This window comes from Nicotiana tomentosiformis, chromosome 1 (assembly GCF_000390325.3).
Source record: "Nicotiana tomentosiformis chromosome 1, ASM39032v3, whole genome shotgun sequence".
Classification (NCBI taxonomy): Eukaryota; Viridiplantae; Streptophyta; class Magnoliopsida; order Solanales; family Solanaceae; genus Nicotiana; species Nicotiana tomentosiformis.
The window spans coordinates 85,580,220-85,607,403 of NC_090812.1; the positions used below are offsets into that span (position 1 = coordinate 85,580,220).

Genomic DNA, 27,184 nt, shown 5'->3' on the forward strand with positions numbered 1-27,184 from the left:
TGCACTTCCTTCCTCGAAAACCATCTTAAAATCACAATGATGCCCGCATTCGCAGAGCCCAAGGTTTTTCGGGAGCGCGAAGCTTCTTGCCGTTCATCTGTCTATCTCGCTGGCGGGAGATTCAACCGTTACTAGGGCTCTCTGTCGACATTGCCGGCGTCAATTCCTTCAAGGTCTATTAATCCCTTAGCTCTAACGTATTGCTTTGTTTGATTCTGAAAATTATCCAATCCCGTTAAGACCTCCTAACCCTCCCCTTTTTTCTCTTCGTCTTGAACATGGCGCAACTTTAGTTGGTTTTGACATTATCTCATCTGAAGCAACTATAAAGATTTTGTTATTCCTCATTTTTTCTTTTTTTCTATGCTAAATTAGGAGTTCGGCTAGTTCGAGGCTGGCAGCGGTTAAGAAGCTAGTTAAGCTGCTTTCATGTTTGAATTCAAATCATTTTTCAAGTTAACTGTCTCACAAATCAAAACGGTGTTAACTCTATTTAAAAGCTAATTTTAGGTAAAATAGTCATTTTCTTTTTCTGGATTGAAAAGAGGCTTCAAGCTGAAGATTCACATTCTCCGCCCCGGTTGTTCTTGCAGAAATTATTTTCGTTTCTTGCCATTTTCTGGGCTGTAATCAAGCATTTCGAGACAGACATGGTTGATTGTAAGATAGAAGATAACAAAGAAACCCTGCCAGAAAAGGGGGATGCCATTTCCAGTAGCGGCGTCACAAATGGCACCGAGTTGAAAAAGGACATACTCTCAGAAAAAGAGAACTTGGGCGAAGAGTTGGTGGCTCCAGGGAAGGAGCTGTTTCAAGATGTCGGTAGTTGCACAAAGAGTGAGACCCCAGACTTCAGCATACTTGATGCTACGAGTCCTCGGGTGCAGAATGAAGAAGGAGACTCAGCAGACGAAAAGGTTTTGTTCAAATCTCCCACCGTTGCCTCCAAAGCTGAAGGCGATGTAAATGCTAGTGAATCTCAAGGCCCTCGTGGCTGCAGGGACAGTACTAATCTTGATTCTACCGATCAATTGGACTCCATCATCCAGAATGAGAGTCTTATCAAAATTAGAGCGGATGATGAAGAACTTAAAAAACAGAAAGATGGGGTGACTGAAGGGGAGGTAAGTGGTCAGGCAACTAAAATGGAATCATGTACGATATATGTTGCTGGAAAAGAGGAACTGAAAATTGGAGTGAAGAGGTGTACCTCACTCTTAAACAATAAAGAAATGGAGGAGAACTTGAAGCGAGGAGCAATTCTGAAGCAGGCATCAACGGAAAATGAAACAAAGGAGGGATCGGATGATGTGTTGAAAGAGACAGAGGTGCTATCAGCCAATAAAATAAAGGATGAATTACTAAAGTCCGAATTGGATGTTGAACATGAGATTGATGTGAAAACTCCTGGCAAGACCTTTCTGCTGGATATAAATCCCATCGGGGGCGATGAGTCTGGAACAGAGGAAGAGCAAGCTGCATTTATGAAAGGGCTAGAGACTTTCCACAAAGAAAGGTGCTTGGAGTTCAAGGCCCCGCGGTTCTATGGAGAGCCATTAAATTGTCTCAAGTTAGTCATTCACTTGTTTCAGAATCTCACCTATTTACTGTGTTCCTTGAACTTGGTCTAATTATTTTTGTTATCATGTTTGTCAGGTTGTGGAGAGCAGTGATCAGACTTGGTGGTTATGAGCAGGTTTGTATAGAGTTTCAATACGCTGCTGTACCGTTACCATTTAATTGACAAACTTGTGTAACTGGCAAGAGTCAGAATAATGCAAATTTGGGGTGAAAAGAAGTGTTTTGGATTGAAAAGGATCTGTGATGGTTAATGGCTAAGTGAAGGTTCAAGAAAGGGGCTGGAAAAGATTAACTGCACTGGTCTTTCTGAGGGCTAGGCAAACAATATGAGGAACTGAAGAAAGAGGAAAAGAAAAAGAATAAACTCTAGTGGTTTCCTTCAGTTCCCCTCTCCCTTTCTCCTAGGCGAGTGGATTATTGAAAAATAACCAAGGTTTAGCCACCTCTGTAAAGAATGTATACCGAGACCTAAAGAGCGTTCCATATAGACTCATTACATAAGAAATCCCCTGCAAAATAGAGAATTGGGCATATTAGGTTCAATTTGTCGCTGGAATAGTGGGGAAATTGGTGGAATTGATGGGTCTTTATGGGAACACCAATTGGTTTAGTTTTGATGAATAAAGTGCCTAAGTCAGAGGAATAAAGACTCTAGGATTCAGACCTACATTTCCACAAGAATAAACATCTAGAACAAGGTTGTATAAGCGCCAAAGAAGTGAGAAAAAAACTTCTTAAATCTGTAAGAAATTCACCTTAGTAAATTGGAACTAGTTTTCCTACAGGGGTCACTATTGTTGCTCCATCTTCAGTTACTTTCCTTTTTTTTTTTCTTCCTGTGGTGAGACAGAGTTGTATTGATCTTGTTGATGGATAGTCGTGTTGACATGGGTACCAAGAGGTGCCAAATGTGTTACAGTACAAAATGTTAGGAGATTCTGTGGGAACCCTTGACTCCTCCAATAACAAGTTAGCAAATATGTAAGAAACATTAAAACTTTAACCTGTTTTGTGTTTAGTCATTTTATATTTGTATTTTGGTTGTAGCAAGAATAGGAAGGTTCTGCGGAGCGCTCCTTCGCTGGTGGTGATGTGGTGTATTTGGTTGGAGTATGCTTTAACCTTTCAGGAGTGGTTTCTTTTACTATACCAGTATGATTGAGAGTCGGGTTTCTTTTCTTCTGCGCTGTAAGAATTTAGGCCTCTTTCATGATACTTGACTTTTTTTAAGTGGATTAGTGGATTGGAGGAGACTTCTTCTTATTTGATGCATTAATTTTTTACTTGGCTTTAGTAGAACTTTCGTTTCTTATTAAAGAGCTTCCAACTTTTGGGCTCATGTTTGACTTTTGTTAAGTGGATTAGTGGACTAGAGGAGACTTCTGCTCATTTGATGCATTAATCTTTTACTTGGCTTTTATTATAGCTTTCTTTTCTTATTAAAGAGCCTCCAACTTTTTGGCTCATGTGTTCCATACAAGTTTACTGACTACAATTCTAGAAACATATTGGAGTTAGAAGGAAAGACTACAAGAGCTTTATCTTTGGTTCTGCATAGAGATTACTATATCACTTGAACTCTCTACAGTGGTCAGAGTTTGGTTGTCTATTTTGTCTGTTTCTATATGAAGTTGAATTCTTGTATTTCATGCTTACAAACTTCTGTTTCTTTCGTAGCTTTAAAAAATTCATTGTTGGCTTATGATGGGGAAGGCAATGCTTTATTGATCAGTTATTTACTATTTATGGTTTTACAGGTAACATCATGCAAGCTATGGCGGCAAGTAGGAGAATCATTCAAACCCCCCAAGTAATGACAAACTCATATTTATGGTTTGCCTATATTGTTTAGAATTAGGGTTCTTTGATCGTATTGGGCAGCATGGAGAGACGAGAGCTAGGCGATATCTCCAATGGATTAGGATATTTATCAGCTCAACGGTTCCTAACCACGTGGTCAAATGCATTACTGTAGTAGAATTTGAATTTTGAGTTGGTTTAGATGTAGAAATTTAAGTTGATATTGACAAGAAAATCTGAAAGCTTTGCTTGGGCTAATGACTTGTTAGGCTACAAAAGTATATTTCAATCTTTTGGTCATTTAGGTTGCGACATCTATATCTAGTCAATCAGTAGAAGGTAGTTTGGTAGATAGCTATATTGTGCTTGCTTCCACATTTGTTTAAGACACAAGACTCATGTTTAAGACAAAAGACTCACTTTTTTGCCAATGATAAGAGTATTTCGTAGAACATCAAATGCGTAAGCAAGCAATGTGTTCTATTCAACTGAAGAAAATTTTAGATCTTATGATATTTACCAATCCAGAATGCCTTTTTGTGAGGTTGACAAAATTCTTGATGCAACTCTGATTTCAAACCAGTTAGTAGACTGAGGTTGTCGTGCAAGCTTGACTTTGAAAAGGATCATGGTCATTTCAATTGGGGTTTTTTGACTTTGAAATGGAAAGAATGAGATTTGGAAAATCAACGAGAGTCCCACATAATTCTTCCGAAGTGCAGGGGATCCTTTATCTACAATGATGTTTGTTATATAGTTATGTGTAAATAATTCTAGTCCCATATGTAGTAGGAGTAGAACATTATTATATATAGGGCTCATTGTATCATTGTTAATAAATCAATAAAATAATTTTTCCGTGCATTATTTCTCACATGGTATCAGAGCAGTGATGAACCAGAATACAACCAGCAGTCACCGTGCCTCAATTTTCCGGCAACTTTTCACGGATGTCTTGCGTCATCTCTCTCCATCAGTGTTGTGCAAAAACCAACACTACCACAAGATCCGTCATCGTCCAACGACGTCAACCTCTCCGACAGCAGCCCCCTCACGCGCCCTCAGAAGCTAGGGTTCCGGCGAGCGCGTGAGCTCACACGCCAGCGAGTACGACCCTTTCCGGCCATTTTTTGAAAAAGTTCCTTCAGGACAATTGCTTCGTCTACTAATTCCGACCCCACCCATATTGTTTTCGTTCTATTCCGATCACTTTGAGTTTTTTCCGTGATTTTTCCGGCAACTACAATGTCCCTTTTTCTGTTTCAGCAAGTTACAGTTGATTCATTCTATTATTTGATGATAATTCACTAGAACTCCCTTCAATCCAATATTGTCTCTGAATTTAGATGCTTTTGGTTCCAAAAATAGTGGAGTTAGAAATTCAGCCTTTATGATTACTTCTGGACCCCTACTTGGGAGTTCAAATTATTTATCTTGGGCTTCGTCTGTGGAGTTGTAGTTTAAAGGTCAAGGTATTCAAGATCACTTATCCAAAAAGGCTTGTGGGGGAGATGAACAGGCCAAAGCACAGTGGGAAAAGATCGATGCTCAATTATGTAGTATCTTGTGGCACAGGACGTGAATCACAAGGCCTTTACTACCTTGACTCACTCAATCCTTCCACAGCATGTCCAGTTACAGATCTTCTAGACCTAATTCATAGACGTTTAGGACATCCAAGTTTATCCAAGCTTCAAAAGATGGTGCCTAGTTTATTCAGTTTGTCTACATTAGATTGTGAGTCGTGTCAACTTGGAAAACATACTCGAGCCACCTTTCCGCGTAATGTTGGGAGTCGTGCAGAGTCTGTTTTTTCTTTAGTTCATTCTGATATATGGGGTCCTAGTAGAGCCAGTTCAACCTTAGGATTTCGTTATTTTGTTAGTTTCATTGATGATTACTCAAGATATACTTGGATTTTCCTAATGAAAGATCGTTCTGAGTTTCTATATTCTAGAGTTTTTGTGCTGAGCAGTTTGGCTTTTTTATTCGCATCTTTCGTAGTGATAATGCCTTAGAATACTTATTCTCTTAATTTCAGCAGTTTATGACTTATCAAGGAATTATTTATCAAACATCTTGTCCGTATACCCCTCAGCAGAATGGGGTAGCAGAGAGAAAGAATAGACACCTTATTGAGACTGCTCGCACACTTCTAATTGAGTCTCATGTTTCGCTGCGTTTTTGGGGCGATGCAATTCTCATGGCCTGTTATCTGATTAATCGGATGCCTTCATCTTCCATCCATAGTCAGATTCCGTATTCGGTATTATTTCCTCAGTCACCCTTATACTCTCTTCCCCCTCGTGTGTTTGGGAGCACATGTTTCGTTTATAACTTAACTCCAGAAATGATAAGTTAGCTCCCCGTGCTCTCAAGTGTGTCTTCCTTGGTTATTCTCGAGTTCAAATGGGATATCGTTGCTACTTACTTGATCTTCGTAGGTACTTTATGTCAGTCATGTCACATTTTGAGTCTCGACCTTACTTTACTTTTTCTGATCACCTTGCTATATAAGAGGTCTTACCTATACCGACTATCGAGGAGTTTACTATAACTCCTTCTACATCTTCCGCCACAAAAGTCTTACCTATACCGACCATTAAGGAATCTAGTATTGCTCCTCCTAGATCCCCAGCCACAAAAACATCACTTTTGACTTATCGTTGTCGTCCGTGACCAGCATCAGGCCCAGTTGATCACGTCTTGCACCTAACCTCCTGCGGACTTGTCTCCTCCTAGTCCACCGATTGCACTTCAGAAAGGTATACAGACCACACTTAATCCTAATCCCCATTATGTCGGTTTAAGTTATCATTGTCTGTCATCACCCCATTATGCGTTTGTATTTTTTTGTCCTTTATTTTCATCCCTAAGTCTACATGTGAAAGCACTGCACCATCCAGGATGGCGACGGGTATGATTGACGAGATGTATGCTTTACATACGAGTGATACTTGGGTGTTTGTTTCTCTTCCTTCAGGTAAATCTATTGTTGGTTTTCGTTGGGTTTATGCAGTCAAAGTTGGTCTGGGTGGCCAGATTAATCGACTTAAGGCCGTCTTGTTGCCAAAGGATATACTCAGATATTTAGGCTCGATTATAGTGATACTTTCTCTCACGTGGCTAAAATAGCATCAATCTGCGTTTCTCTATCCATGACTGTTGTTCGCCATTAGCCTCTCTATCAGTTGGACATTTCTTCACGGCGATCTTGAGGATGAAGTTTATATGGAGCAACCATCTGGTTTTGTTGTTCAAGGGGAGTCTAGTGGCTTTGTATGGCGCTTGCGTCGGTTATTTTATGGTCTAAAGCAGCCTCCTCGAGTCAGGTTTGATAAGTTCAGCACAGTTATCCAAGAGTTTGGCATGACTCGTAGTGATGCTGATCACTCTGTGTTTTATCGGCATTCTACTTAAAATCTCTGTATTTATCTAGTGGTTTATGTTGACGATATTGTTATTACTAAGTTGTAGGAATATCTCTTTCAACACTTTTAGACTAAGAATCTGGGCAGATTGAAGTATTTTCTGGATATTGAAGTCGCTCAGTCTAGCTTAGGTATTGTGATATCACAACGGAAGTATGCCTTAGACATTCTTGAGGAGACAGGAATGAATGGCTGTAGACCTATTGACTCTCCGAGGGATCCGAATTCTAAATTTCTACCAGGACAGGGGGAGCCGCTTAACAATCCTCCAAGATATAGCGCCTGGTTGGTAAATTAAATTACTTCACAGTGACTAGACCTAGACATTTTCTTTCCTGTGAGTGTTGTAAGTCACTTTATGGATTCTCTATGTGATAGTCATTGGGATGCAGTCGTCCGCATTCTTCGGTATGTAAAGTTAGCTCCAGGCTAAGGGTTATTGTTTGAGGATCGAGGCCATGAGCAGATCGTTGGGTACTCAGATGGTGATTGGATATGATCACTTTCTGACAGACGTCCTATGTTTGGATATTGTGTTTTAGTAGGAGGTAATTTGGTGTCTTGGAAGAGCAAGAAACCGAATGTGGTTGCTCGGTCTAGTGCAGAAGCAGAATATCGAGCAATGACTATGGCAACATGTGAACTAGTTTAGACCAAACAATTGCTCAAGGAGTTGAAATTTAGTGAAATTATCCAGATGGAACTTGTGTGTGATAATCAAGCTGCCCTTCATATTGCGTTAAATCCGGTGTTCCATGAGAGTACTAAACACATTGAGATTAACTGTCACTTCGTTAGAGAAAAGATACTCTCCGGAGATATTGCTACAAAGTTTTTGAAGTCGAATGATCAACTTGTAGATATTTTCACCAAGTCCCTCACTTGTTCTCATATTAGTTACATATGTAGCAAGCTCGGTACATATGATTTGTATGCACCAGCTTGAGTGAGAGTGTTAAATAGTTATGTGTAAATAATCCTAGTCCCATATGTAGTAGGAGTAGAACATGTCTTATATATAGAGACTCATTGTATCATTGTTAATAAATCAATAGAATAATTTTTCCGTGTATTATTTCTCACAATGTTTTTAGTCATAAAGGCACTTGGTAGAATAATGAAGAAAAGGATGCTATGGGAGGCTATTTGAGGGGATTACAACCTCCAAGAGAAGGCAGACAATTTTAATGTGTCATACATATTCTTTAATTTTCCAGCTACTTGGTGTTTTCATTAGTGATATTATTGGCTAATTGCAAGAAAGACATTATTAATGCATTGCATTTACTATTGCAGATGGTATAGTTGTATCGTGTGATATAAAGGATGCTCAACTCTATATCCTAAAAAACACTACCTATGTTTTGAAGAAGTTTCGTGGTTGATAATTTATATGAAGAAGTGTGAGATCATCCTAGCGAATAAAGTGACTGAGGTTCCCTTTTGTAAATTGGGTCCCTTTGCAAGATTTATTGGGGTTTACCTATGCGGCTCACAAGAACAATTCTCTATAGGATCCCGTCACTGTGAGGGTTGTAAGAAGGATAAGCAGGTGGCTGAAGAGATATCAAAGAGTCCATGGAAAAGGTTAGACACTTTGCAAAGTGTTCTCAGTGGGACTCGAGCGGGGAGGTAAAGAAATATCATTTGCTCACGTGGGAGGTGGTCATGTCTCCTACGTAGGTGGGGAAACAAAGAATCAGAGGCTTGAGGTGTTAAAACAAAACTTGATGAGGAAAGTGGATGTGTCTGGGGCGGAAATGAAGTGTTGTGGAGTAGAGATATTATCGACAAATATGCAGTTCTATTTGGGTGTTGGAGAATCAATGATGTAACTTTGTTGTATGGTGTAGCTTTGTTGAGGAGTATTATGAAAGAGTGGGAGGACTTCTATAGAATTTCAAGTGTAAAGTAGGAAGGGGAGAATGGAAGAGAATGTGAGTCACCTACTAGGCTATGATGTGTAGTGTGAAACATGTTAGGAGTAGCTTGGGTGATACCAGAAACTATTGAAGAGATGTTACTATGATGGATATTCAGGAGAAAGAGATGAAGAAGCAAGCGGGAGGGAGGAACGAGATAGCGACTGAAAGAGTAGGCAATTATATTGTACAAATTAAGTAGTTCTTGTGCATTTGGAACAGCTTTGATATACTACTCATTAGTCTCTTAGTAGAAAATCACGCCTTTAATGAGATTTTACATTTTTGTATAAATCTTGTACACGAGATTTTTCCATTAATTTAATAAAATATTAACGCAAGACATTGTATATGAGCACAGTGATCTCTCTAATGTGTGTAGCTCGTTTGTTCTTGAGCTGGTTTAGTATGCCAAATAAAATTAACGGGTTGTGCTCCAGCTTACTCCAGTGAATATTATTGCTAAGGGTGAGAATTGGTATAACATTATGACTTAAATATGTCACGTCAGTACTTATGGAAGCTTATTTTTGAATTATAACTTCAATATAAGTAGGTGATGAAATGCTTACTGTTCACTCCATTAACATTTGTTTCTTTCTGATTCTTATGTTTTATCTAGCTCTCTCCTGCATGACATTAGAAGTTTCTTTAGTAGTTGGTGTCTCTTAAAATGGAACTGTCTTGATGATTTATTGTTTTCAATCTTGTGCAGGACTTGTACTACTGTCCTGCACAAGATTCTTTCGTAGCTCTCTCCTGCGTGACATTAGAATTTTCTTTAGTAGTTGGTGTTTCTTAAAATGGAATTGTCTTGATGATATATTGTGTTCAATCTTGTGCAGGACTTGTACTACTGTCTCTTGGACATTCCGATGTTTTTACGAGAAGGTTAATCTAAAATTGTTTCCTTGAATTTTTATTTCTCTTCAAGTTCTAATTGCTGGAACTTTTTTGTTTAGATAGTGTGTTTAGGGCGCTCAAGATTTGTACAAGCTCAATCCTTTTTAAACGTGATATAAAGCGAGTGATCATGAATACTTCAGTTGACTAAAATTTTCATTTAGGTTAGGCCAACATCTAGTTGTACTATGATTATAACATCCCTGGAATCTAATTCTGATGGTTATGAATTATTGCTGTGGAAGGTTTGTTGTCTTTGGATAAAGGTTCAATAGGGAAGAACCATGTGTACATGCATTTCATTCTGACGGAGATATTCTTATTCTTCGGGCTGGGTTTGGCACATCCCCAGTGTTCAGGTGTATAAATTTTTATTTGGTTGATCGTCGAGCACATAGATAGGCATTTTAGGATGGTAAAACAAACAAGGGATGTCCTATCTGAAACAACATGTTGACTTGGGAAAATGTTCTTTCTCAAACCAAGAACGGGAAAGAAGACGAAAAATCCTATTTTTTGTTTGCGGTTATATCTAAATTGCACCTTCATCCCTTCATATAGCTACAATGGCAACCCTTCTTCTAGTCTCGTCTTTCTCTGTCCATATCTTTTGATAGACAAGTATTTGTAAGAGCAGTACAAAGAAGACATTGGAAATCTACTTTACACTGATCCTTGTCGTAAACCAATTCTCTTGGCTTAACTTTCTTGTATCGTAACAAAATATGATTTTCTTACTTCATCAAAAAAAATATAATTTTTTACGAACCCAATCTTCTATACGTACAAGAATTTTGTGGGTGGGTGCACCAAAAGAGAAATAAAGGATAAAAGGCTATTCCTCAAATGGACAAAATCCTTTCTTCTATTATCAACAACAACAAACAATAACAAACCCAGTGTAATTCCACAAGTGAGGTCTGGGGAGGATAGAGTGTACGCAGACGTTACCCCTACCTTGTGAGGGTAGAGAGGCTGTAGACCCGCGAAAAGATGAAAATCAACCGAAGCGAAAAAAACAAGAATAGGGATAAGAATGAGAAACAAACAAGAATAGGGATAAGAATGAGAAACAGAAACCCAAGGCAGTAAAAGAAAATTGAGCATAAGAAAATATAAGAGCAATATTAACACTACTGGTATGAGAAAGAAATATGCTCCACTGCCTATTATCTTTCTACCCTAATCCTCGACCTCCACACCCTTTTATTAAGGATCATGTCCTCGGTAAGCTGAAGCTGCGGCATGTCCTGCCTAATCACCTCCCCTCAATACCTCTTTGGTCTACCTCTACCTCTCCTCATACCCTCTAGAGCTAACTTCTCATATCTCCTCACTGGGGCAGCTGTGCCCCTCCTTTTCACGTGCCCGAGCCATCTTAACCTCACTTCCCGCATCTTGTCCTCCACGGAGACCAATCTCACATTGGATCGAATAACTTCATTCCTGATCTTATCTCTCCTGCTATGCCTACACATCCATCTCAGCATTCTCATTTCTGTCACTTTTATCTTCTGGACATGGGATTTCTTGACTGCCCAACACTCTGTCCCATACAACATAGTCGGTCTAACCACCACTCTGTAGAATTTACCTTTTAAGTCTTGGCGGTACATTCTTGTCACACAAAACACCGGACGCGAGCCTCCATTTCATCCAACCTGCTCCAATACGACGTGTGACATCATTGTCAATCTCCCCATCATCTTAGATTATGGACCCAAGGTACTTGAAACTCGCTCTCTTGGGGATGACTTGTGAATCAAGCCTCACGTCCACATCCGCTTCATGAGTCACGCCACTGAACTTGCACTCCAACTATTCCATTAAAAGCTCTCTTTTTTTTCTTTTCCCATACCATCCACGTAAGTGCTGGTGGAGCAATCTCCCACGCTTTACGTCTTCTCTTCTGTCTTTTAAAGGTCCAGCTAAAAATATCTTATGTGACTGTTCCTGTCATCATCACCCTGAATACCAAACTATCTCAGTATTTCCCACCCTAAGTGAGACGCTACCCAACAATGTAAAAGGAGGTGATTGACGTCTTCTCTTGAGCTTTTGCACATGAAGCATCCTCAAATTTTCAGCCTTCAATATTATCCCCCTCGTAGTTAGCCGAGTGAAAGAACACGCCTTTCTCAGTACTCTGGTGATCCATACCGAGAGTCAAGAGATATGGAAAAGCTGACTCCTCCAAATCAGAAGCTTCTCATAAGAGAACTTAACAGAAAAGAAGTCATTATCCCCTCTCCTCCATCTCCAAATATCTTGCCTATCTTGCTTAATTCTTTGTTTGTGAAGCAATTCTATCAAACTTTGGAATTCTGTAACATCCCAACCTTGTAAGTTCCTCCTAAACCTCAAATCCCACATAAATTCCTTGGTTGATCTTATCCAAATGACCAACAAAAATCTCAGTTATTAAAATTAAAAAATTTGATTGGCACTCATAAAGTCCCAATCTACACCATTTTCCTTACCTTTCGAGATTATTACTTCAAGTTCCAATAATGCTGTGACCCAAGTGAGGACATTAATGTGATGGGACAGAAGAGGTTCCAATAATGCTGGCATATGCGCTCAATTTCCTTGAACAGATTGCTGTTTCACATGCCTCTCCCACTTTTTCTGACAGTTTGAGTCTCCAAACTGTCATTTTCCATGCTCCAAAACTGAATGCCTATCTCCACATCCCCTCATCTCTTTTTCGTTCATGTTTAACTAGCTAGGTCTTTTAGTGCTTGTTGTTTTCCTCCATCTCCTATTTCCAGCAGAACGAGCCTTTCAAAAACCTTGTTTATCAGGAACTCCTTAGCATTTGCTTCACCTATCCAAAAACATAAGAAAATGACTCATTGCAATATCTACTTTGCTTTATATTTTCACAATGATTACATTTATCTATCCGAAAACATAATTTATCTTGAGAGTACCCTGCATCTACTATCCGTCTCAATTGGTATTCTGAGCTGTCTTCTCATATGTTTCACAATATAATCTCTTCGTTCGAATGTAAAATATTTTTTGTTATGTCCTTCCATCTAGCTCTAATGCCACTCTTTGTTTTAGTGACAGAGAAATTGATTGTCCCATCAGTACTCCTTATTTTCCTCCCCTTTCCATATTGTTTTACCTTAGTCCTCGTATTTCTGTCAGCAGATTTATACTCTTCCTTCCTCGCCTTCCCAAAGGGAAAAAACTAATTTTGCGGACCTGACCGCATGAGGGAAAAGGAGAATCTTTTTGCAGGTTCATAAATAATTATAACGCTTTTCAGATTTGTACTTTTCCCTCTCGCCTTCCCAAAGGAAAAACACTAATTTTCTGGACCTGACCGCATGAGGGAAAGGAGAACTTTTTTTGTGCAGGTTCATAAATATTTATAACCTACTACTGGTTTTCTTTGTTTCCGGTATTTTTACCGATTGTCAGCACAATCTGGAGTATTCGTTTTTGCCACATATGCCCCTATCTCTATTATGTCCAATGCTTTATGACAGATACATGAGTAACCTCCTAAAGAAGATCCCATGTTTATTCATGTTCCTCATCGGTACTGGTCCCGTTCGTTGGTCCTAATATGTTGGTATTAAAGAAGTGTTTAAGAGTTATTCAAAACTCTTTTGTTGCTGTATATTTTATTTTACCTACTCCATTTAGGCTGATGAGCTGTCGGCTTTTGCAGGCCCTACTAGAATATGAAAAGCACAAAATGCGTAGTGGTGAGCTTCCATTTGCTGAAGCTGCTTTTGCAGAACCTACTAGTTCTGGAATCCAGGTATTACTGTTTATCCATCTTGCAAGATGTTATTAACCCATGAGTACCTCTCTTTTTTTCTTAAGGGTTTTGGGGGTGGGGGGTGGGGGGGAGGTAGGTTCACTTTCTTTAGTGGAAGAACATTTTTTTTAAATAGTAATTGGTCTGGAAAAGTAAGAGGATGACATAAAAGCACCTAGTTGTTATCATCAATTTTTTTTTTCTGTCGAATTGTGCGTTTAAGTGAACAATTTCTCATTTCTGTATCTAGTTATCGTTTTGATTTTTCGAAGTTGGAAAGAATAGTATTTCAAGTGAAAGAACTCCTTTGCTCAATTTGGGAATTATTTTCTTTAGTCTACAACGCAAATTGCCGTGTTTAATGGTTTATTTTACACCAGCCATTGCAGAACTCTTTTCTGCAATCTAGCTTTCATTGGATTAGAGATGCAACTCTAGTTATGTGCTTGAACGGTGTGATTCCCGACAGTTATCTTTTTGCCTTTTCCGCAATTTAAACCAGATTCTTGTCACTGATGGTGTAATGAACAACAGTTATGTTTTTCTTTTCGTAAATTCAATACAGAGTTTGTCACTAATTTCATAATTCTAAACACTGCCCTTGGCTTCATTTTGGAGCCATTGCCCATCACAAAACTTTTCGACCCTTAAACATCCTGTCTTTTCTGCCATTTATCTGCAGTAATTTGGACCCTGAAAGCTCTATAAAAAATTTCCCCGTCACTCTTTTGGATTTTTGTTTCAGCTTTATTTATTAGGAAAATATGCTCTGGGATGATTTATCAAGTGCTCCTTTGTTTGGATTTGTTGATTAGAAAGGTGAAAGCCATATACTCAAATACACTTTTTTTCCCTATGTATAACTCAAGATATATTTAAACTCTGTGTTAGGATCCAAGGGCTTCAAGCCTTCAACGGCTATTTAATTGGCTAGAACACTTAAGCCCATGTTTTATGAGGAGACTAAGTGCATTTTTGTATCAGATGGAAAATTTTAATTTCTTATAGGTTTGTGCATATTTTGATGGATGTATACTCTTTGCCTAGAGGTGTTGCAAAGTAGTTGGTTTTGCAATTTTAACAAGATCAGGCGGGTTTCAAGTTCCCATTTCTCTTACAGCAAAAGGCTTGTGATCTAACGTGATTGTTGAGACAACAACAATAACGACCCAGTAAAATCCCACTAGTGGGGGTCTGAGGAGGGTACGCGGACCTTACCCCTACCCTGAGGGAGTAGAGAGGCTGTTTCCGAAAGACCCTTTGCTCAAGAAGACGAAAAGAGATAATATAGCAGTACCATCAACAGAAATTATAGAAATAATATCATAAAAATCAGAAAATAGATGAAAAGCAAAAGCAATAACCAGTAAATAGATCCGGCACTATGAGAAACGGATGAGTAGTGAGAACACAACATTAACCACTAGCAGTCTAAGACAAAATCATATCAGACTAGCCTCACATTGGTACGAAGTAGAAATAGGCTCAACTACCTCCTAATCTACAACCCTAATGCTCGACCTCCACAGCTTCCTATCAAGGGCCATGTCCTCGGAAATCCGAAGAACGCCATGTCCTGCCTAATCACGTCTCCCCAATACTTCTTAGATCGCCTTCTACCTCTTCTCGTGCCTTCCAATGCCAGCCGCTCATACCTCCTTACCAGGGTATCTGGGCTTCTCCTCTGTACGTGTCCGAACCATCTGAGCCTCGCCTCCCGCATCTTGTCATCCATGGGAGCCACGCCCACCTTCTCCCGAATATCCTCATTCCTTATCTTATCCATCCCAGTGTGCCCGCACATCCACCTCAACATCCTCATTTCTGCTACTTTCATTCCTAACCTGATTGTTGAGAAGTAATTAAATAAAGGCTGAATACATACGGAAACACTTAAAGTTGACACGATTTTTCATTTAGACACCTGAACTTAGGGGGTGTTCCTAATGAACACGTACATTATACGAACTTTGTTCCAATTAGACACTCTTTGGACAATTAGCGAAACTTACAAAATGTGTGCAATACATTCGCTGCTGACGTGGCAAAATGACGAATAAATTGAGGACATATATCTTTTTGAGTTAAAAAAGAGAGGAAAAACTATGTTAAATCTATTTAATAAACAAAATAAAAATAACATTCTCGAAAAGAAAAGAAAAACTTAATTTACACCCAATCAAGAAAGAACACATTTAAAAAAAATGAGACATTGGTGTTTTGGAAATCAGTGTTCTTGGTGTTCTTATATTCATGTGTGTTCTTGTTCCAACCACGATTTTATAACTTCAGCTAAAGATTCCCCACGACGACCCGAAGACAACTCCAACATTAATTTCTCAAACTTTCATCAAATCAAGTAACCCATTTTAAACCTTCAAGCTTTTTAAAGGCCCCATTAATGGTGTTTCGATTTGAAATGAAGAACTAGGACTCATTTCAGTTTTAATCAATAGGGACGATTGTTGGTTCAAACTTTCGAGCTAAATCAATGGTGGAGGCACAACAATGGTGAAAGTGGAGGAAGCAATGGTGGAAATGGTGGTGGAGAGAAAGAAGAAGAAGAAGGAAATAAAAAAGAAAAAAAAAGAAGAAAAAATCTGTTTTTTTGGGCTCTTCACGCGCCTATATTGGGTGAAACTCACTCTATGTGCCAACTCAGCAAGAAGTGCCTAATTGGAACAAAGTTCATGTAATGTACGTGCTCATTAGGAACACCCCTAAGTTCAGGTGTCTAAATGAAAAATCGTGCCAACTTTAAGTGTCTCTGTATGTATTCAACCTTAAATAAATGAAAGTTACAGTTTTAAGTTGGGTTGCTGAAGTCCAACACATCCCCAAGACGAGTGTCGTAGAGATGCGGATGCTAAGATCGATTTTAGATGAGGTGGTCACACAATTCTACACTGATTTTATTTACGTATTAGAGGTACGAAGTTATGGATGTAAAACGAATTTTCCTCAAACTCAGGTGCGAGTATCTGTTCTGGGTGCGAATGTAGAGGTCTGATTCTTCTATCACATAAATTTTCGGATTAGGGGTATGGATCCGAGTGCGGATACGGGTACTGGGATATGGCTGATAGATGTATATTACGATATATAAAGTATGTATTTCAATTAGTTAAAGTTATTGAACTAAAACTAATAAAACTATATTATTTATAAACACCAATATTTTATGCATAAGATAATCTCGTAATGGAAAAGCATTCTCAAACTGTTTATTACTGTATATATACACACACACATACCCAAAGATCAAACTAAATACCCAATCAATCTATACTTTTCGGTCATGGAATGTAGTCAAAGTGTACCCGAGGTAAGTTGACCAAATCCAGTATGAATCCCACACCCATATCCACACCCACACCCACACCTATAGATATGATATAGATTGCCCAATGCAAATTGGACTTCTTTTAATTTTCATTTCCTAGTGGAGCAGGGTCTACATTCATGAGATGATGGAGTGATTGTACCGATTAGTAGAGTTTTCCTTGATTTGGAACTTATAAGCTGTTGTAATCCTGCAGGTTGATGAGCTAATGTCATTCTGCTAAGAGTCCGATATAGCATAGGACTGATCTTGCCTTTTGTCTCTTAAACAACAACAACAACAATTGCGCCTTAGTTCACATCCTTCGTTAAGCTCAACTCATATATATATATATATATATATATATATATATATATATATATATATATATATATATATAAAAATATAAAATAATAATATTAGTAGTTCTCTACCAAGTCTATAACTTATTTCCAAACTAGTGGATATATATATTATCTAACTTATTTTCATTGTGATCTATCTTTAGCTAAGTCTGCATTGATTTCAAGGATTTGTAGGTCTTTTGAGACAACTTCCTTCCATGTGATTTTAGGTCTACCTCTTCCCCTTTTAACTCCTTCATTCACCATAGTTTCACACCTATGGACCGGAGCATCTATAGGTCGATGTAGGACATGACCAAACCATCTCAAACGACCTCTTATTTTATCCTCAATGTGTGCTACTTGCACCTCCCGGCGAATATGGTTATTTTTAATCTTATCTAATTTTGTGTGACCGCACATCCATCTTAGTATCCTCATCTATGCAACACTTATCTTGTGGATATGTTGGACTTTAGCATCCCAATATTCACTACAATGTAACATAGCCGGTCTTATAGCTATTCTGTAGAATTTACCTTTCATTTTGGTAGACATCCTTTTATCACATAACACCCCGGTAGCACTTCTCCGTTTCAACCATCCGTTTTAATCTTATGAGTAACATCTTCATCTATTATTCCATTCTCTTGGAGCAACGAGCCTAGATATCTAAGAGCCCGTTTGGACATAAGATCTTTTTCAAAAAAAATTCACTTTTTTTTCGAAATCAGCGTTTGGCCATATAATTTCCAATTTTCACTTGAAGATGAGTTTTGGAATGTTTCGAAAATTTGAAAAACTCCAAAAAACTGTTTTTTAAAATTTTCATTCATATCACTCACAAAACTTCAAAAACAACCCAAAATTATATTCATGTCCAAACACAACTCTAATTTTCAAATAACATTTTCACTTGAAATTTTTTCACTTTTTTTTGGAATTTTATAATTCTTATGTCCAAACGCCCACTAAATTGTTTGCATTTTGGCACCACAATCCCATCTAATCTCACCTTAACTTCTCTCTTTTCAGTCTTATTTCTACTTATCCTAAAACCTTACTCTCTAAGGTGCTTCACTCATAGCTCAATTAGCGCAATGCATCGGCAAATAGCATACACCACAGGAACTCATCTTGTAATACGTTGGTTAGCTCATCCATAACTAGGGTAAATAAGTGGTGGCTCAATGCAGAACCCTGGTGTAAACCCACAACCTTTTATCTGTTGTGCTTTTGAAATCTGTCTCCTACTATTCTGTGTTAACTCATAACTGTGTATTTAAGATCCAGTGTGTCCTTATTATGGAAAATAATGGTAAGACATAGGTGCATTTGGTCCTGGTTGCTACATCATAAAGGAGCTACGGCCTTCCTTCCACAAGAAACTAATTGTAGTGGCATCTCTAAGTTTCCATAATTATCTCTTCATGCATCATGTACTATTAGAACATTTGTTGTTGCAGGGGAATCAAGCCTCCGGATCTGGTAGAGCGAGAAGAGATGCGGCAGCTCGAGCGATGCAAGGTTGGCATTCTCAACGTCTTCTTGGTAATGGTGAGGTTGGAGATCCTATCATTAAGGTCTGTGAAGATGTCTATTAGTTTATTCCCCAAGACAATAGCAAATGGGTCATCTCAAAATGGTGCTGTTAATGCTTGCCTTTCCTTTCCTTGTCGCAGGAGAAGAACTCTGTGTCTATGCCAAAGCGTGAAAAGCAACTTAAAAACATTGGTATCGTTTGTTTTACAGAAAATCTTAGTTGGGACCCTTTTTTTTTTTTTTTTTTTTTTTTACACTGAGCTCCCTTTCTCAATTAAGGTTTGAAGCGGAAAAAGCCATCCCCCATGGAGCAGGTTGCCAAAGTTACATGCATGAAAGTATCAAAACCGCAGTTAAGATTCTGGGTTTCCTCTAGATTCTTAATGGACTCGTTGCTTACACATAAATTCAGGTGGCTTGCATAATGGAAATGCAGGTTACTAGTTTGAATGCACATTTCGGTGTTATTGTGAACAATTCTTTCTGTGAAAGGCATGGATAATCACATTAAGAATTATCCTTGTTTTCTCGATTTATTGATATTTTGCTGAGTACAACCACGTTTCTAAGTGGAATGTGCTCATTATGCTACTGTCATGGAGCTTCTTTGATATCCTTGTAAATTTTTTCACTCTGTTACAGCTGCTTGTTGTGGAAGCATCTTTTATTTCCTGAAGACTAATAAACACCTTTACATCCCCAAAATTTGCAGTTTGGAGACAATGGTGGTGGATATTGGCCCTCCTGCTGACTGGGTGAAGATCAATGTGCAGAGAACTGTACGTTTCTCTTTCTCCACTGGCATGATTCGTTTTTTAATGTGGTGTGTTATATTTTCTCCATGGGGACTAACTTCCAATGTAAAATGATTTGTACAGAAGGATTGTTACGAAGTGTATGCTTTAGTTCCTGGCCTTTTGCGTGAAGAGGTAAATCCTAACATTGTTGTTTCTCCTTATTTTTGTTGATCTCATGTGTACCAGCTGGGGAAGCTGTACCCGATAACTGTTGGATATAAAAATGTTTGAATATTACGTTTGTCAGCGAGCGAGCGTAGTCCATAACTTGTGGTTATTTCATCTGGACTTGCCATATCAGAACAAAGTGTATTTATCAAATGGGTACTGTTGCTTACTGCTTTCAGTTGTAACCAATTAAGATTCTCACATATCTTGTGTTCTGTGTCAATACTGAACTGGACTATCTCTGCAAATTTCGCGCCGGACAGTTAATTGATTGACTAATCTCCTATCACGTTTGTAATGATTATTCTATCATTGCTGATGCAAAAGCAGACAATTGCAATTCTACCATCTGCCGTAACAGGAAATATTGTGATTTTTCTTCTGGTGTTCTGATTATTCGCAGCTGTCATTCGCAGCTTAACCATTGTTTTAATATACACCTCTGGGTGTTTTTAAAAAACTTTTCAGGTTCGCGTGCAGTCTGATCCAGCTGGGCGCTTGGTTATTTCTGGCCAACCTGAACAGCTGGACAATCCTTGGGGTGTTGCTCCATTCAAAAAGGTTTGTTATATACACTCTCATGCCATTGATGTAGTCAGATGAATCATAAGAAATAACCTCAGCTATGCTTATCATCTGTGTATTACCCAAACAAATTTACCACTGCTGTTTAGTGTTGCTTTGTGGCAATGAAGTGTGTGCTTTAACTGCCCGCAGCACTTCTAATAAACATATTCCTTAATGTTGGTGGAAGAAAGAACCTTTTATATCACTTATCAAACAGGCTTATAATGCCATTCTCCTCACCTATTTATCCGAAAAAGAAAAAAGAAACTGCTTGCATGGTTTGGCACCATGTTTTTCTTTATTTATGATGCCAAGAAAATTTTACCTATTCTTATCTCATTCAATGAATTGAAGAGAACAGGCCAGAGAAAGAGAAGTTTGAGAATGCATGAGGACTATGTGTCTCAGCCCTTGTGCATTTACTGTATAATGTAGCCTTATCTACAATAATTTTAATCCCTCTAACAATATTTTAAATGAGTACATAACTCTATAATATATTAATTTTTGACTATTCCAGACCATATTGTATGACCAAAATCAATGACTCCATATCTTGCCGGAGCTTGCAAATAATATGCTCCAGGCCTGATACTACATAGAGTATTTCTGGTCCTCTTAAGTGATTTGTTGAAAAAGTCTACAAATTACTCGTCTCTGTCTGCAAAGATTGTAATTGTATCTTTATATGGTATCTTTTCCTGTACAAAGGGGCAATCATCTTAATAATGCTTGGTTCTGTCATGAAATACTGGATTAGATGCAATATGCAAGGTAGCTTGATTGTCACACATGAGCTGCATAGGTGATGATTCATGGATGGCAACTATATTAACCTAAACAAAAAGATAAAATGTAATTCTGCAGTGACCAGCCACACTTTGTGTAAGACCCAATACTTGAGCACCGATGTTCATTGTTCACCCACATAAAGTTATTATTTTCGTGAAATCTAGCAAGGAGTTTTAATTAGACATTCAACTCCTTGTCCCATGAACCATAATTCAACCGCATCAGAATTCATTCATTAAGTAGCTTTCGGTTATAGTAGTAAGGTTAGTGCAGTCATTAGGAATATAGGGGTAAATACTGGTTTCTGTTGAATCGGGAAGTTTCTCATAGGCCAACTTTTTTGGGATATTGTTTTGAGAGTTGAAAGACAAAAATGCGAGGACGTGTAGACTGGATGGAAGATCAGCAGCCTACCAAGAAATCCATTGCTAAAAGTTGTAACTCTTTCCCCTAACACCTTGATATTTTGAAGAGAAGTTAGAAAGAGAAGTAAACAGTGTTGAAATTCATGAGGAAATGTCTCTTATACTTAATATACAGTGTAAGATTTTTGTACAATTACCCATTACTGGAGACACCTAATACCCTTTGATAATGTGCAACGTTTACTTCGCAATGAAGAATTTCCTTTTTACTAGGCACCCAAGGGTGTGGCCTAGCGGTCAATGAAGTGGGTTGAGAATCATGAGTTCTAAGGTCAACGAAGTGGGTTGTAAACTTGTAATCCAAGCCTTGATGGATTGAGCCGCCGATACCTATGTTGGTGGGAGATAGCAGATAACCCGTGGAATTAGTTGAGGTGCGCAAGCTGGTCCTAACGTCACCGTTTTTAAAAAAAAGATTTTTTTTTTTGATTAATTCTTCTTTTGATTTATTTAGGAGGCTATTATGATCTGGACAGTGCTGCTTTCATTTGTCCTGCTTTCCTACTTCGTTTCTATAATACTTCCAGCTCTGCCGATCATTATTAATTCTCTGGTATTTTTATTGTTTGGCTTGTTTGTTATTCGTATTCATAATTCCTGTACTTATTTTGCTTTAGCTTTGCAAGAATGTTGTGGACATATGTGCATAAATATAATTTGAAGTCAAAGTTTGGCTTGAAAGTGGCCGCTGGGGTCAAATCACAATCCCCAGAGGGTTAATATTCCATTGCCATTAGACACATATATGGTGTATTTGGGTGCACTTTTTTTGTTGGTTCTTTACTTTCCTATACCACCTCTATACTGGGAATTTTCTTGCCACGTCAATAAAATTGTTACTTGATGACTAGTTTCTTGGGCAATTGGGAGTCATCCATCCACATTTCTGGTGAATTTCTAGTTAGAACTGTTCACTCGAATACAAGAGAAAGGAGAAAAGGAAAAAAAGTGGGAGAAATCATGTTTGTCATTATCATTTATAGGTTTTTATCTAATTTTCAATTGCAATTCTAACGTATGAAAACTAGTTTCTTTTTCAGGTAGTCAGTTTACCTTCAAGAATTGATCCTCACCAGACCTCTGCTGTGGTTACTCTGCATGGGCAGCTCTTTGTGCGTGTACCATTTGAACAATCAAATATTTAGCCGGAGGTGAGTGGGCCATATACAACAACAGATGACACCCTGGGGTGAGTTGTTTGGGAAATGAAGGTGTTGAATTCACCCGTGATACAGAATTTGGTTTGATAGATTTATGTTTTTTAGTGCTGGGTAACTCGTAGGTTTTATAATTTGCTCAGGACGGTGATGTATGTTTTATAGCAGGAAGCAGCTGTCACGCTATTTCCTCTTATCCCCGTCTCATATGGTACCTCATCCCAGTCTGTTAGTTTTTGTACAAATTCTTGCCACATCGCCAGCTGCTTTAGTAATATGAGTATGTGAGATCTTTCTGAACCTCGAACCATCTACCCTCATCCGTTTGGCCGTATGCTTAACCTAAATAAGCACATACTTGAGCTGAAGTACAACTGGTAAATCATTATGTACATGATACTGCTTCATCTGCCAACATAAGATTAAAAAGACGAGTTGATTTTGAAACCTTCAGGCATAGAAATCATTTTAAACATTGTGTTACTATAGAAAACTAAATTTAATCAGCTCAGTACATCCATTTTTGTAGTTTGATTTTCTCAACTATTTTCCATATGAATCAATTATGTTAATTTAACTATGAAACATGTTAACTACTAATGTCACCCGGTACCAAAAGAAAAAACGTTGAATTCCCAAATAAGAGAACTATAAAGCTGATATTAGTCTCAGTAGAGAGTAGATTTGCTTCGTCATAAAATATCTAGGTAAATAAATGAGATGACACAATCAAATCAAAAGCACTGTCATGTTACGTATGTCAAACCTTAGTGGTCTCACTAAGATTAACAGGGAAGTGTTAGGAATTTCTAGAAGTAAAGAGCTTCGCTTGATTTCATGTATCTAGGAACTACGTGAAACACACTTCCAACTATCCTTTCTCAGCTAGGAATGATTTAGAAGATAATCTATCTATAAATAAAATGTTAGCTTACAAAAATAACCTTTTAATATTAAGCGTAATAACTCACGATAAAAGGACATAATTAGAATTCTAGATATTAGCCTTGTAATCCTATTAGTTTTAGGACATAATACTACATGTAAGGAATCCTACATGATTACCTTTAGGAATCCTATTAGTATAATTATTTTCGGACATAGATATATAATACTACATGTTAGCATGTAAACCTAATACCTTTAGGAACACGTTAGATTTCCTATTAGTATAATTACTTTCGGGATATGGACATATTTTTAGCCATGTAGTTTTATTACTTTTAGGATATACTTCTTAAATTTTTTTTATTACTAATTTAATTTGAAAACGTATTATATTCTCCAAATCCATTTAGAAACATGAGAGCCTATATTATTATAAAAACACGAATCCAATATTGATAGACCAACATAGCCCTAAAATATTAAACAGAAAAACTCGTAGAGAAAGGACATAACTGTAATAACTTATTTTTTTGGACTACAATAACTTTTATGTTAATTTTTTAATATTTAAGATTTTAAAATTAATACAATCTTATCTATTGAATTCTTATTAAAAATATGTAGAAAGGGTTAATAAAATCAATTTCATAAGAATCCTCCATATTGATAATACATTACCACTTTATAATATTCAATACCAAAACGGACTGCATAAAGCATTGAAATTAAGAAAAATCCCCACGATAATATATTATTATATTATATTTGAACTGCTTTCATACTTAAATAATATTTTTTTATTATTAATTTTTCGTGTAATATAGAAAAATATACTCAATTATTAAAGAACAACTAAGGAAATTTTTAAGAATATAAATGTGTGAGAAAGAGAAAGAAAAAAGTTGGTAAGAGTCAATACCACTAATGATTTTGCAAACATAAAGATCTAAAAGTGAAATGTTAGATCGATCTTTCTACTCTTTGAAAATAAAATTTATGGTGGATAAAATTATAATTACGGTTAAATATTCAAACATGAGGTGAACTGATATTAAGAATCTGAATCAACCGAAAATAAATTATTTTTTATGTTAAAACCAAATAATCAAATCTTTCAATTAATTATTTAGCAAGATAATACAATTAAATTATTTTTAAATTCATCATATGAGTAAAATTATTTTTCAAGTTAAAAGAAAATCTTAGGGTACATGAATTAATTTCATAAAAAGAGTGTTAGAGATTAAAAAAATTAGATAACAAAGTAAAAAAGATTAGTATAATATTAAGAAGGTCATACAAGTGTTTGAGGAAGCACAATCAAAGCTAAATCTTGAACATGAATAAGCTTTCAAGACTAAATTATAAAAAGTGGACTCTGGTATAGCGGATTGTCCTTTGTAGATGCCTCCGGCGGAATCTAAATAATATGCATTACTTGAAAATATCAGATCAAGAGGCATGATATTGTTAGCAATAAGAACAAGTGGTGTACCAACAACGATTTTATTATGAGGTCGCACAACTCACTTTAGATTTGATATACCTTTTCAAATAACTGAAATAACCATCACAAATATATCAAAGCAGAGCAATAGTGCTAAATTTATAAGGAAAGCTAAAGTGATAATATGGGATGAAGCGCTTTTTGCTAAGCGTCAAACGATCAAAACAATCGCACAGAGTTTTAGAGATATATTGGATATTAATGAACTATTTGGTAAAAAAATAATAGTTTGGGAGGTGATTTCTATCATGTACGATCAATAGTTCCAAAATTGACGAAAGCAGAAACTGTAAAAGCTAGCTTGCCAAAATTATACTTATGGCCTCAAATGAAAAATATTCAGTTTTATGGTAAAAATAAAATATTTTTTTAGTTTTGACTCAGCAGAAGATGATACCAACAATTACTACCAAGAAGAAAACTTAAATAATTTAATACCAAATGGCTTTCTACCGTACATGTTTGTTGTCAAGTTCATTATTTTTTTATGTATATTAGTGTCACCATATATATAGTAGACTAAATTAAAATTTATCTTCCCTTGCATATAGGTTGATTTTGAGGAAAAATATGCCCGTCATACTACTAAAAACTTAGATCCGCTGAATAGCTTATGTAATAGTACACATATGGTATATAGAAGTTTTGACAATAACGTCATATATGCAGAACTTATGATAATGGTCAATGTGTTTCTAAGTATGTATTTATCCCTGAATTCACTTTCGTCTTCTAAAACTAAAGAATATCCTTTTAAATTTATGTGAAAATAATTTTCAGTGTGTTTATGTTTTGTAGTTATAATAAATAAAGCACAAGGACAAGCATCCTAAATATTGAATTATATTTTTAATAATATATTTTCTTACACGAATAACTATATGTTGCATTTTCAAGAGAGATATCAATATCGACAATAAGAGTTCTGGTTATGGAAAAGCAACCAAATCAATAGAAGGAAATATATACAAAAAAATATCTTTTATAAAGAAATGTTCGGTAAGATACCATCACATTAGATACCGTTAAACTACAATACATAATTATCTACCTAACATGACTAAAATTAATCATTTGTGTAAGTTCTGATGATGTCCTTTCATTTTGAATTCACATATTATGCTAATGTAACAATATTTTTCGGCATTTAGATGATTGTTGTATTATTATATTTAAATTTTCTCTCATTAATTAAATTTTGTTATTCCTTCATATAAATAAATATTTAAACCATCATAAATTTAATTTATTGTATTATATAAATAATTGACTATAAATCTAGTCTTAAAAGACGAATACGAATTAGTAGGGCTGCCCCCAATAGCTCTTTTTGAATGGACATCTGGAGTTTATTTTATTTAGTAGATTTAGACGACTTTTCTAATGCTAGGAAGAGAGTACAGATATCTTACTATCACTAGACCTGACATTACCTATGCTGTGGGGTTGGTAAGCCACCATGAGACCAGAAATCAATGCTTTAGCGCAAAGTCCTATAAGGTCTCGTAAGAAAAAGATAAAATGTAGGTAGGCTGCCGCGCGGAGTGAAGGTAACTAGCCAATTCCCCAAGGTCTAGTAAACTAAGGTGGTGGTTGTTCTCTGGGCCTGTCTTTTGCTCCCAGAGATGCCTCGAGCCTGTCCTACTCATTCTCCTTTTCCCGTTCCTGACCCTGAGTGTGGAGGGGTTAGCCTCTAACGAAAATGGAACATTCAATGGCGAAATTAGCTCGCGATAATGCTCAGCCACCCGCTCATCTCCGATGACGATATCGTCGCCGAGGATAGCGTAGCATGTAAAAGGAACTCCTGGATATACTTGGGCTGCTACGAACGTTGCACGTACATAAAACTAGTAAAATAACAAATGGTTAGTCAAGAATTTCTCCTTTTGGCGAGATAGGACAAAGTACCAAAAACTACACTAGGAAGGCATTTAAATAAAGTAGGGAAAATGTCCAAAATTGTCCCTCTACTATGGTATATTGTTTACTTCTGCCACCCATTATACTTTTCATCCAAATCTATCCCTACCGTTAACAAAGTTTGCATAATTGCTCCTAACCCTAACGGATCTACACCGTGGCAGCTGACCCCCCAATTTTCTCCATGTCAGCTGCCAAGTCAGAGTTCATGTCACTATTTTAAAAAATATTTTATTTATTACACTTATTTACTAAATCAGCAAATTAAAAAAAATCCCCAAAAAGGTTGATTCTTCTTCTTCCTCAATGCTTCTTCATCTCTGCTTCAAATATTTCG

At 37.0% G+C, this 27,184-nt stretch overlaps 1 protein-coding gene across 4 annotated transcripts; it reads left to right on the plus strand.

The window, feature by feature from the left end:
- Nucleotides 1-22,829, plus strand: LOC104105773 (AT-rich interactive domain-containing protein 6-like). 4 transcript variants are annotated; one of them, XM_018773998.3, is made up of 14 exons: nt 3-173; nt 376-510; nt 594-1,570; nt 1,657-1,696; nt 3,339-3,391; nt 9,580-9,625; nt 13,323-13,415; nt 18,548-18,664; nt 18,764-18,815; nt 18,903-18,975; nt 19,336-19,402; nt 19,502-19,552; nt 20,057-20,149; nt 22,413-22,829. In XM_018773998.3, exons 3-14 carry the CDS (start codon nt 651-653, stop codon nt 22,515-22,517), a joined length of 1,710 nt encoding a protein of 569 aa, XP_018629514.1. In that variant the 5' UTR covers nt 3-173; nt 376-510; nt 594-650; the 3' UTR covers nt 22,518-22,829. The 4 variants fall into 4 exon arrangements, 3 of the variants coding, with proteins under 3 accessions (XP_018629514.1, XP_009612456.1, XP_018629513.1); XM_009614161.4 differs by having other exon boundaries at nt 376-431; XM_018773997.3 differs by lacking the exon at nt 376-510.
- The last annotated feature ends 4,355 nt before the right edge of the window (nt 22,830-27,184 follow it).

Excerpts from the sequence above, each read along its gene's own strand:
- LOC104105773 (XM_018773998.3), top strand. The coding sequence starts at position 651 with ATGGTTGATTGTAAGATAGAAGATAACAAAGAAACCCTGCCAGAAAAG. Across the intron at positions 13,416-18,547 it reads CTACTAGTTCTGGAATCCAG|GGGAATCAAGCCTCCGGATC; the intron begins GTATTACTGTTT and ends TTGTTGTTGCAG. Across the intron at positions 20,150-22,412 it reads GTGTTGCTCCATTCAAAAAG|GTAGTCAGTTTACCTTCAAG; the intron begins GTTTGTTATATA and ends TTTCTTTTTCAG.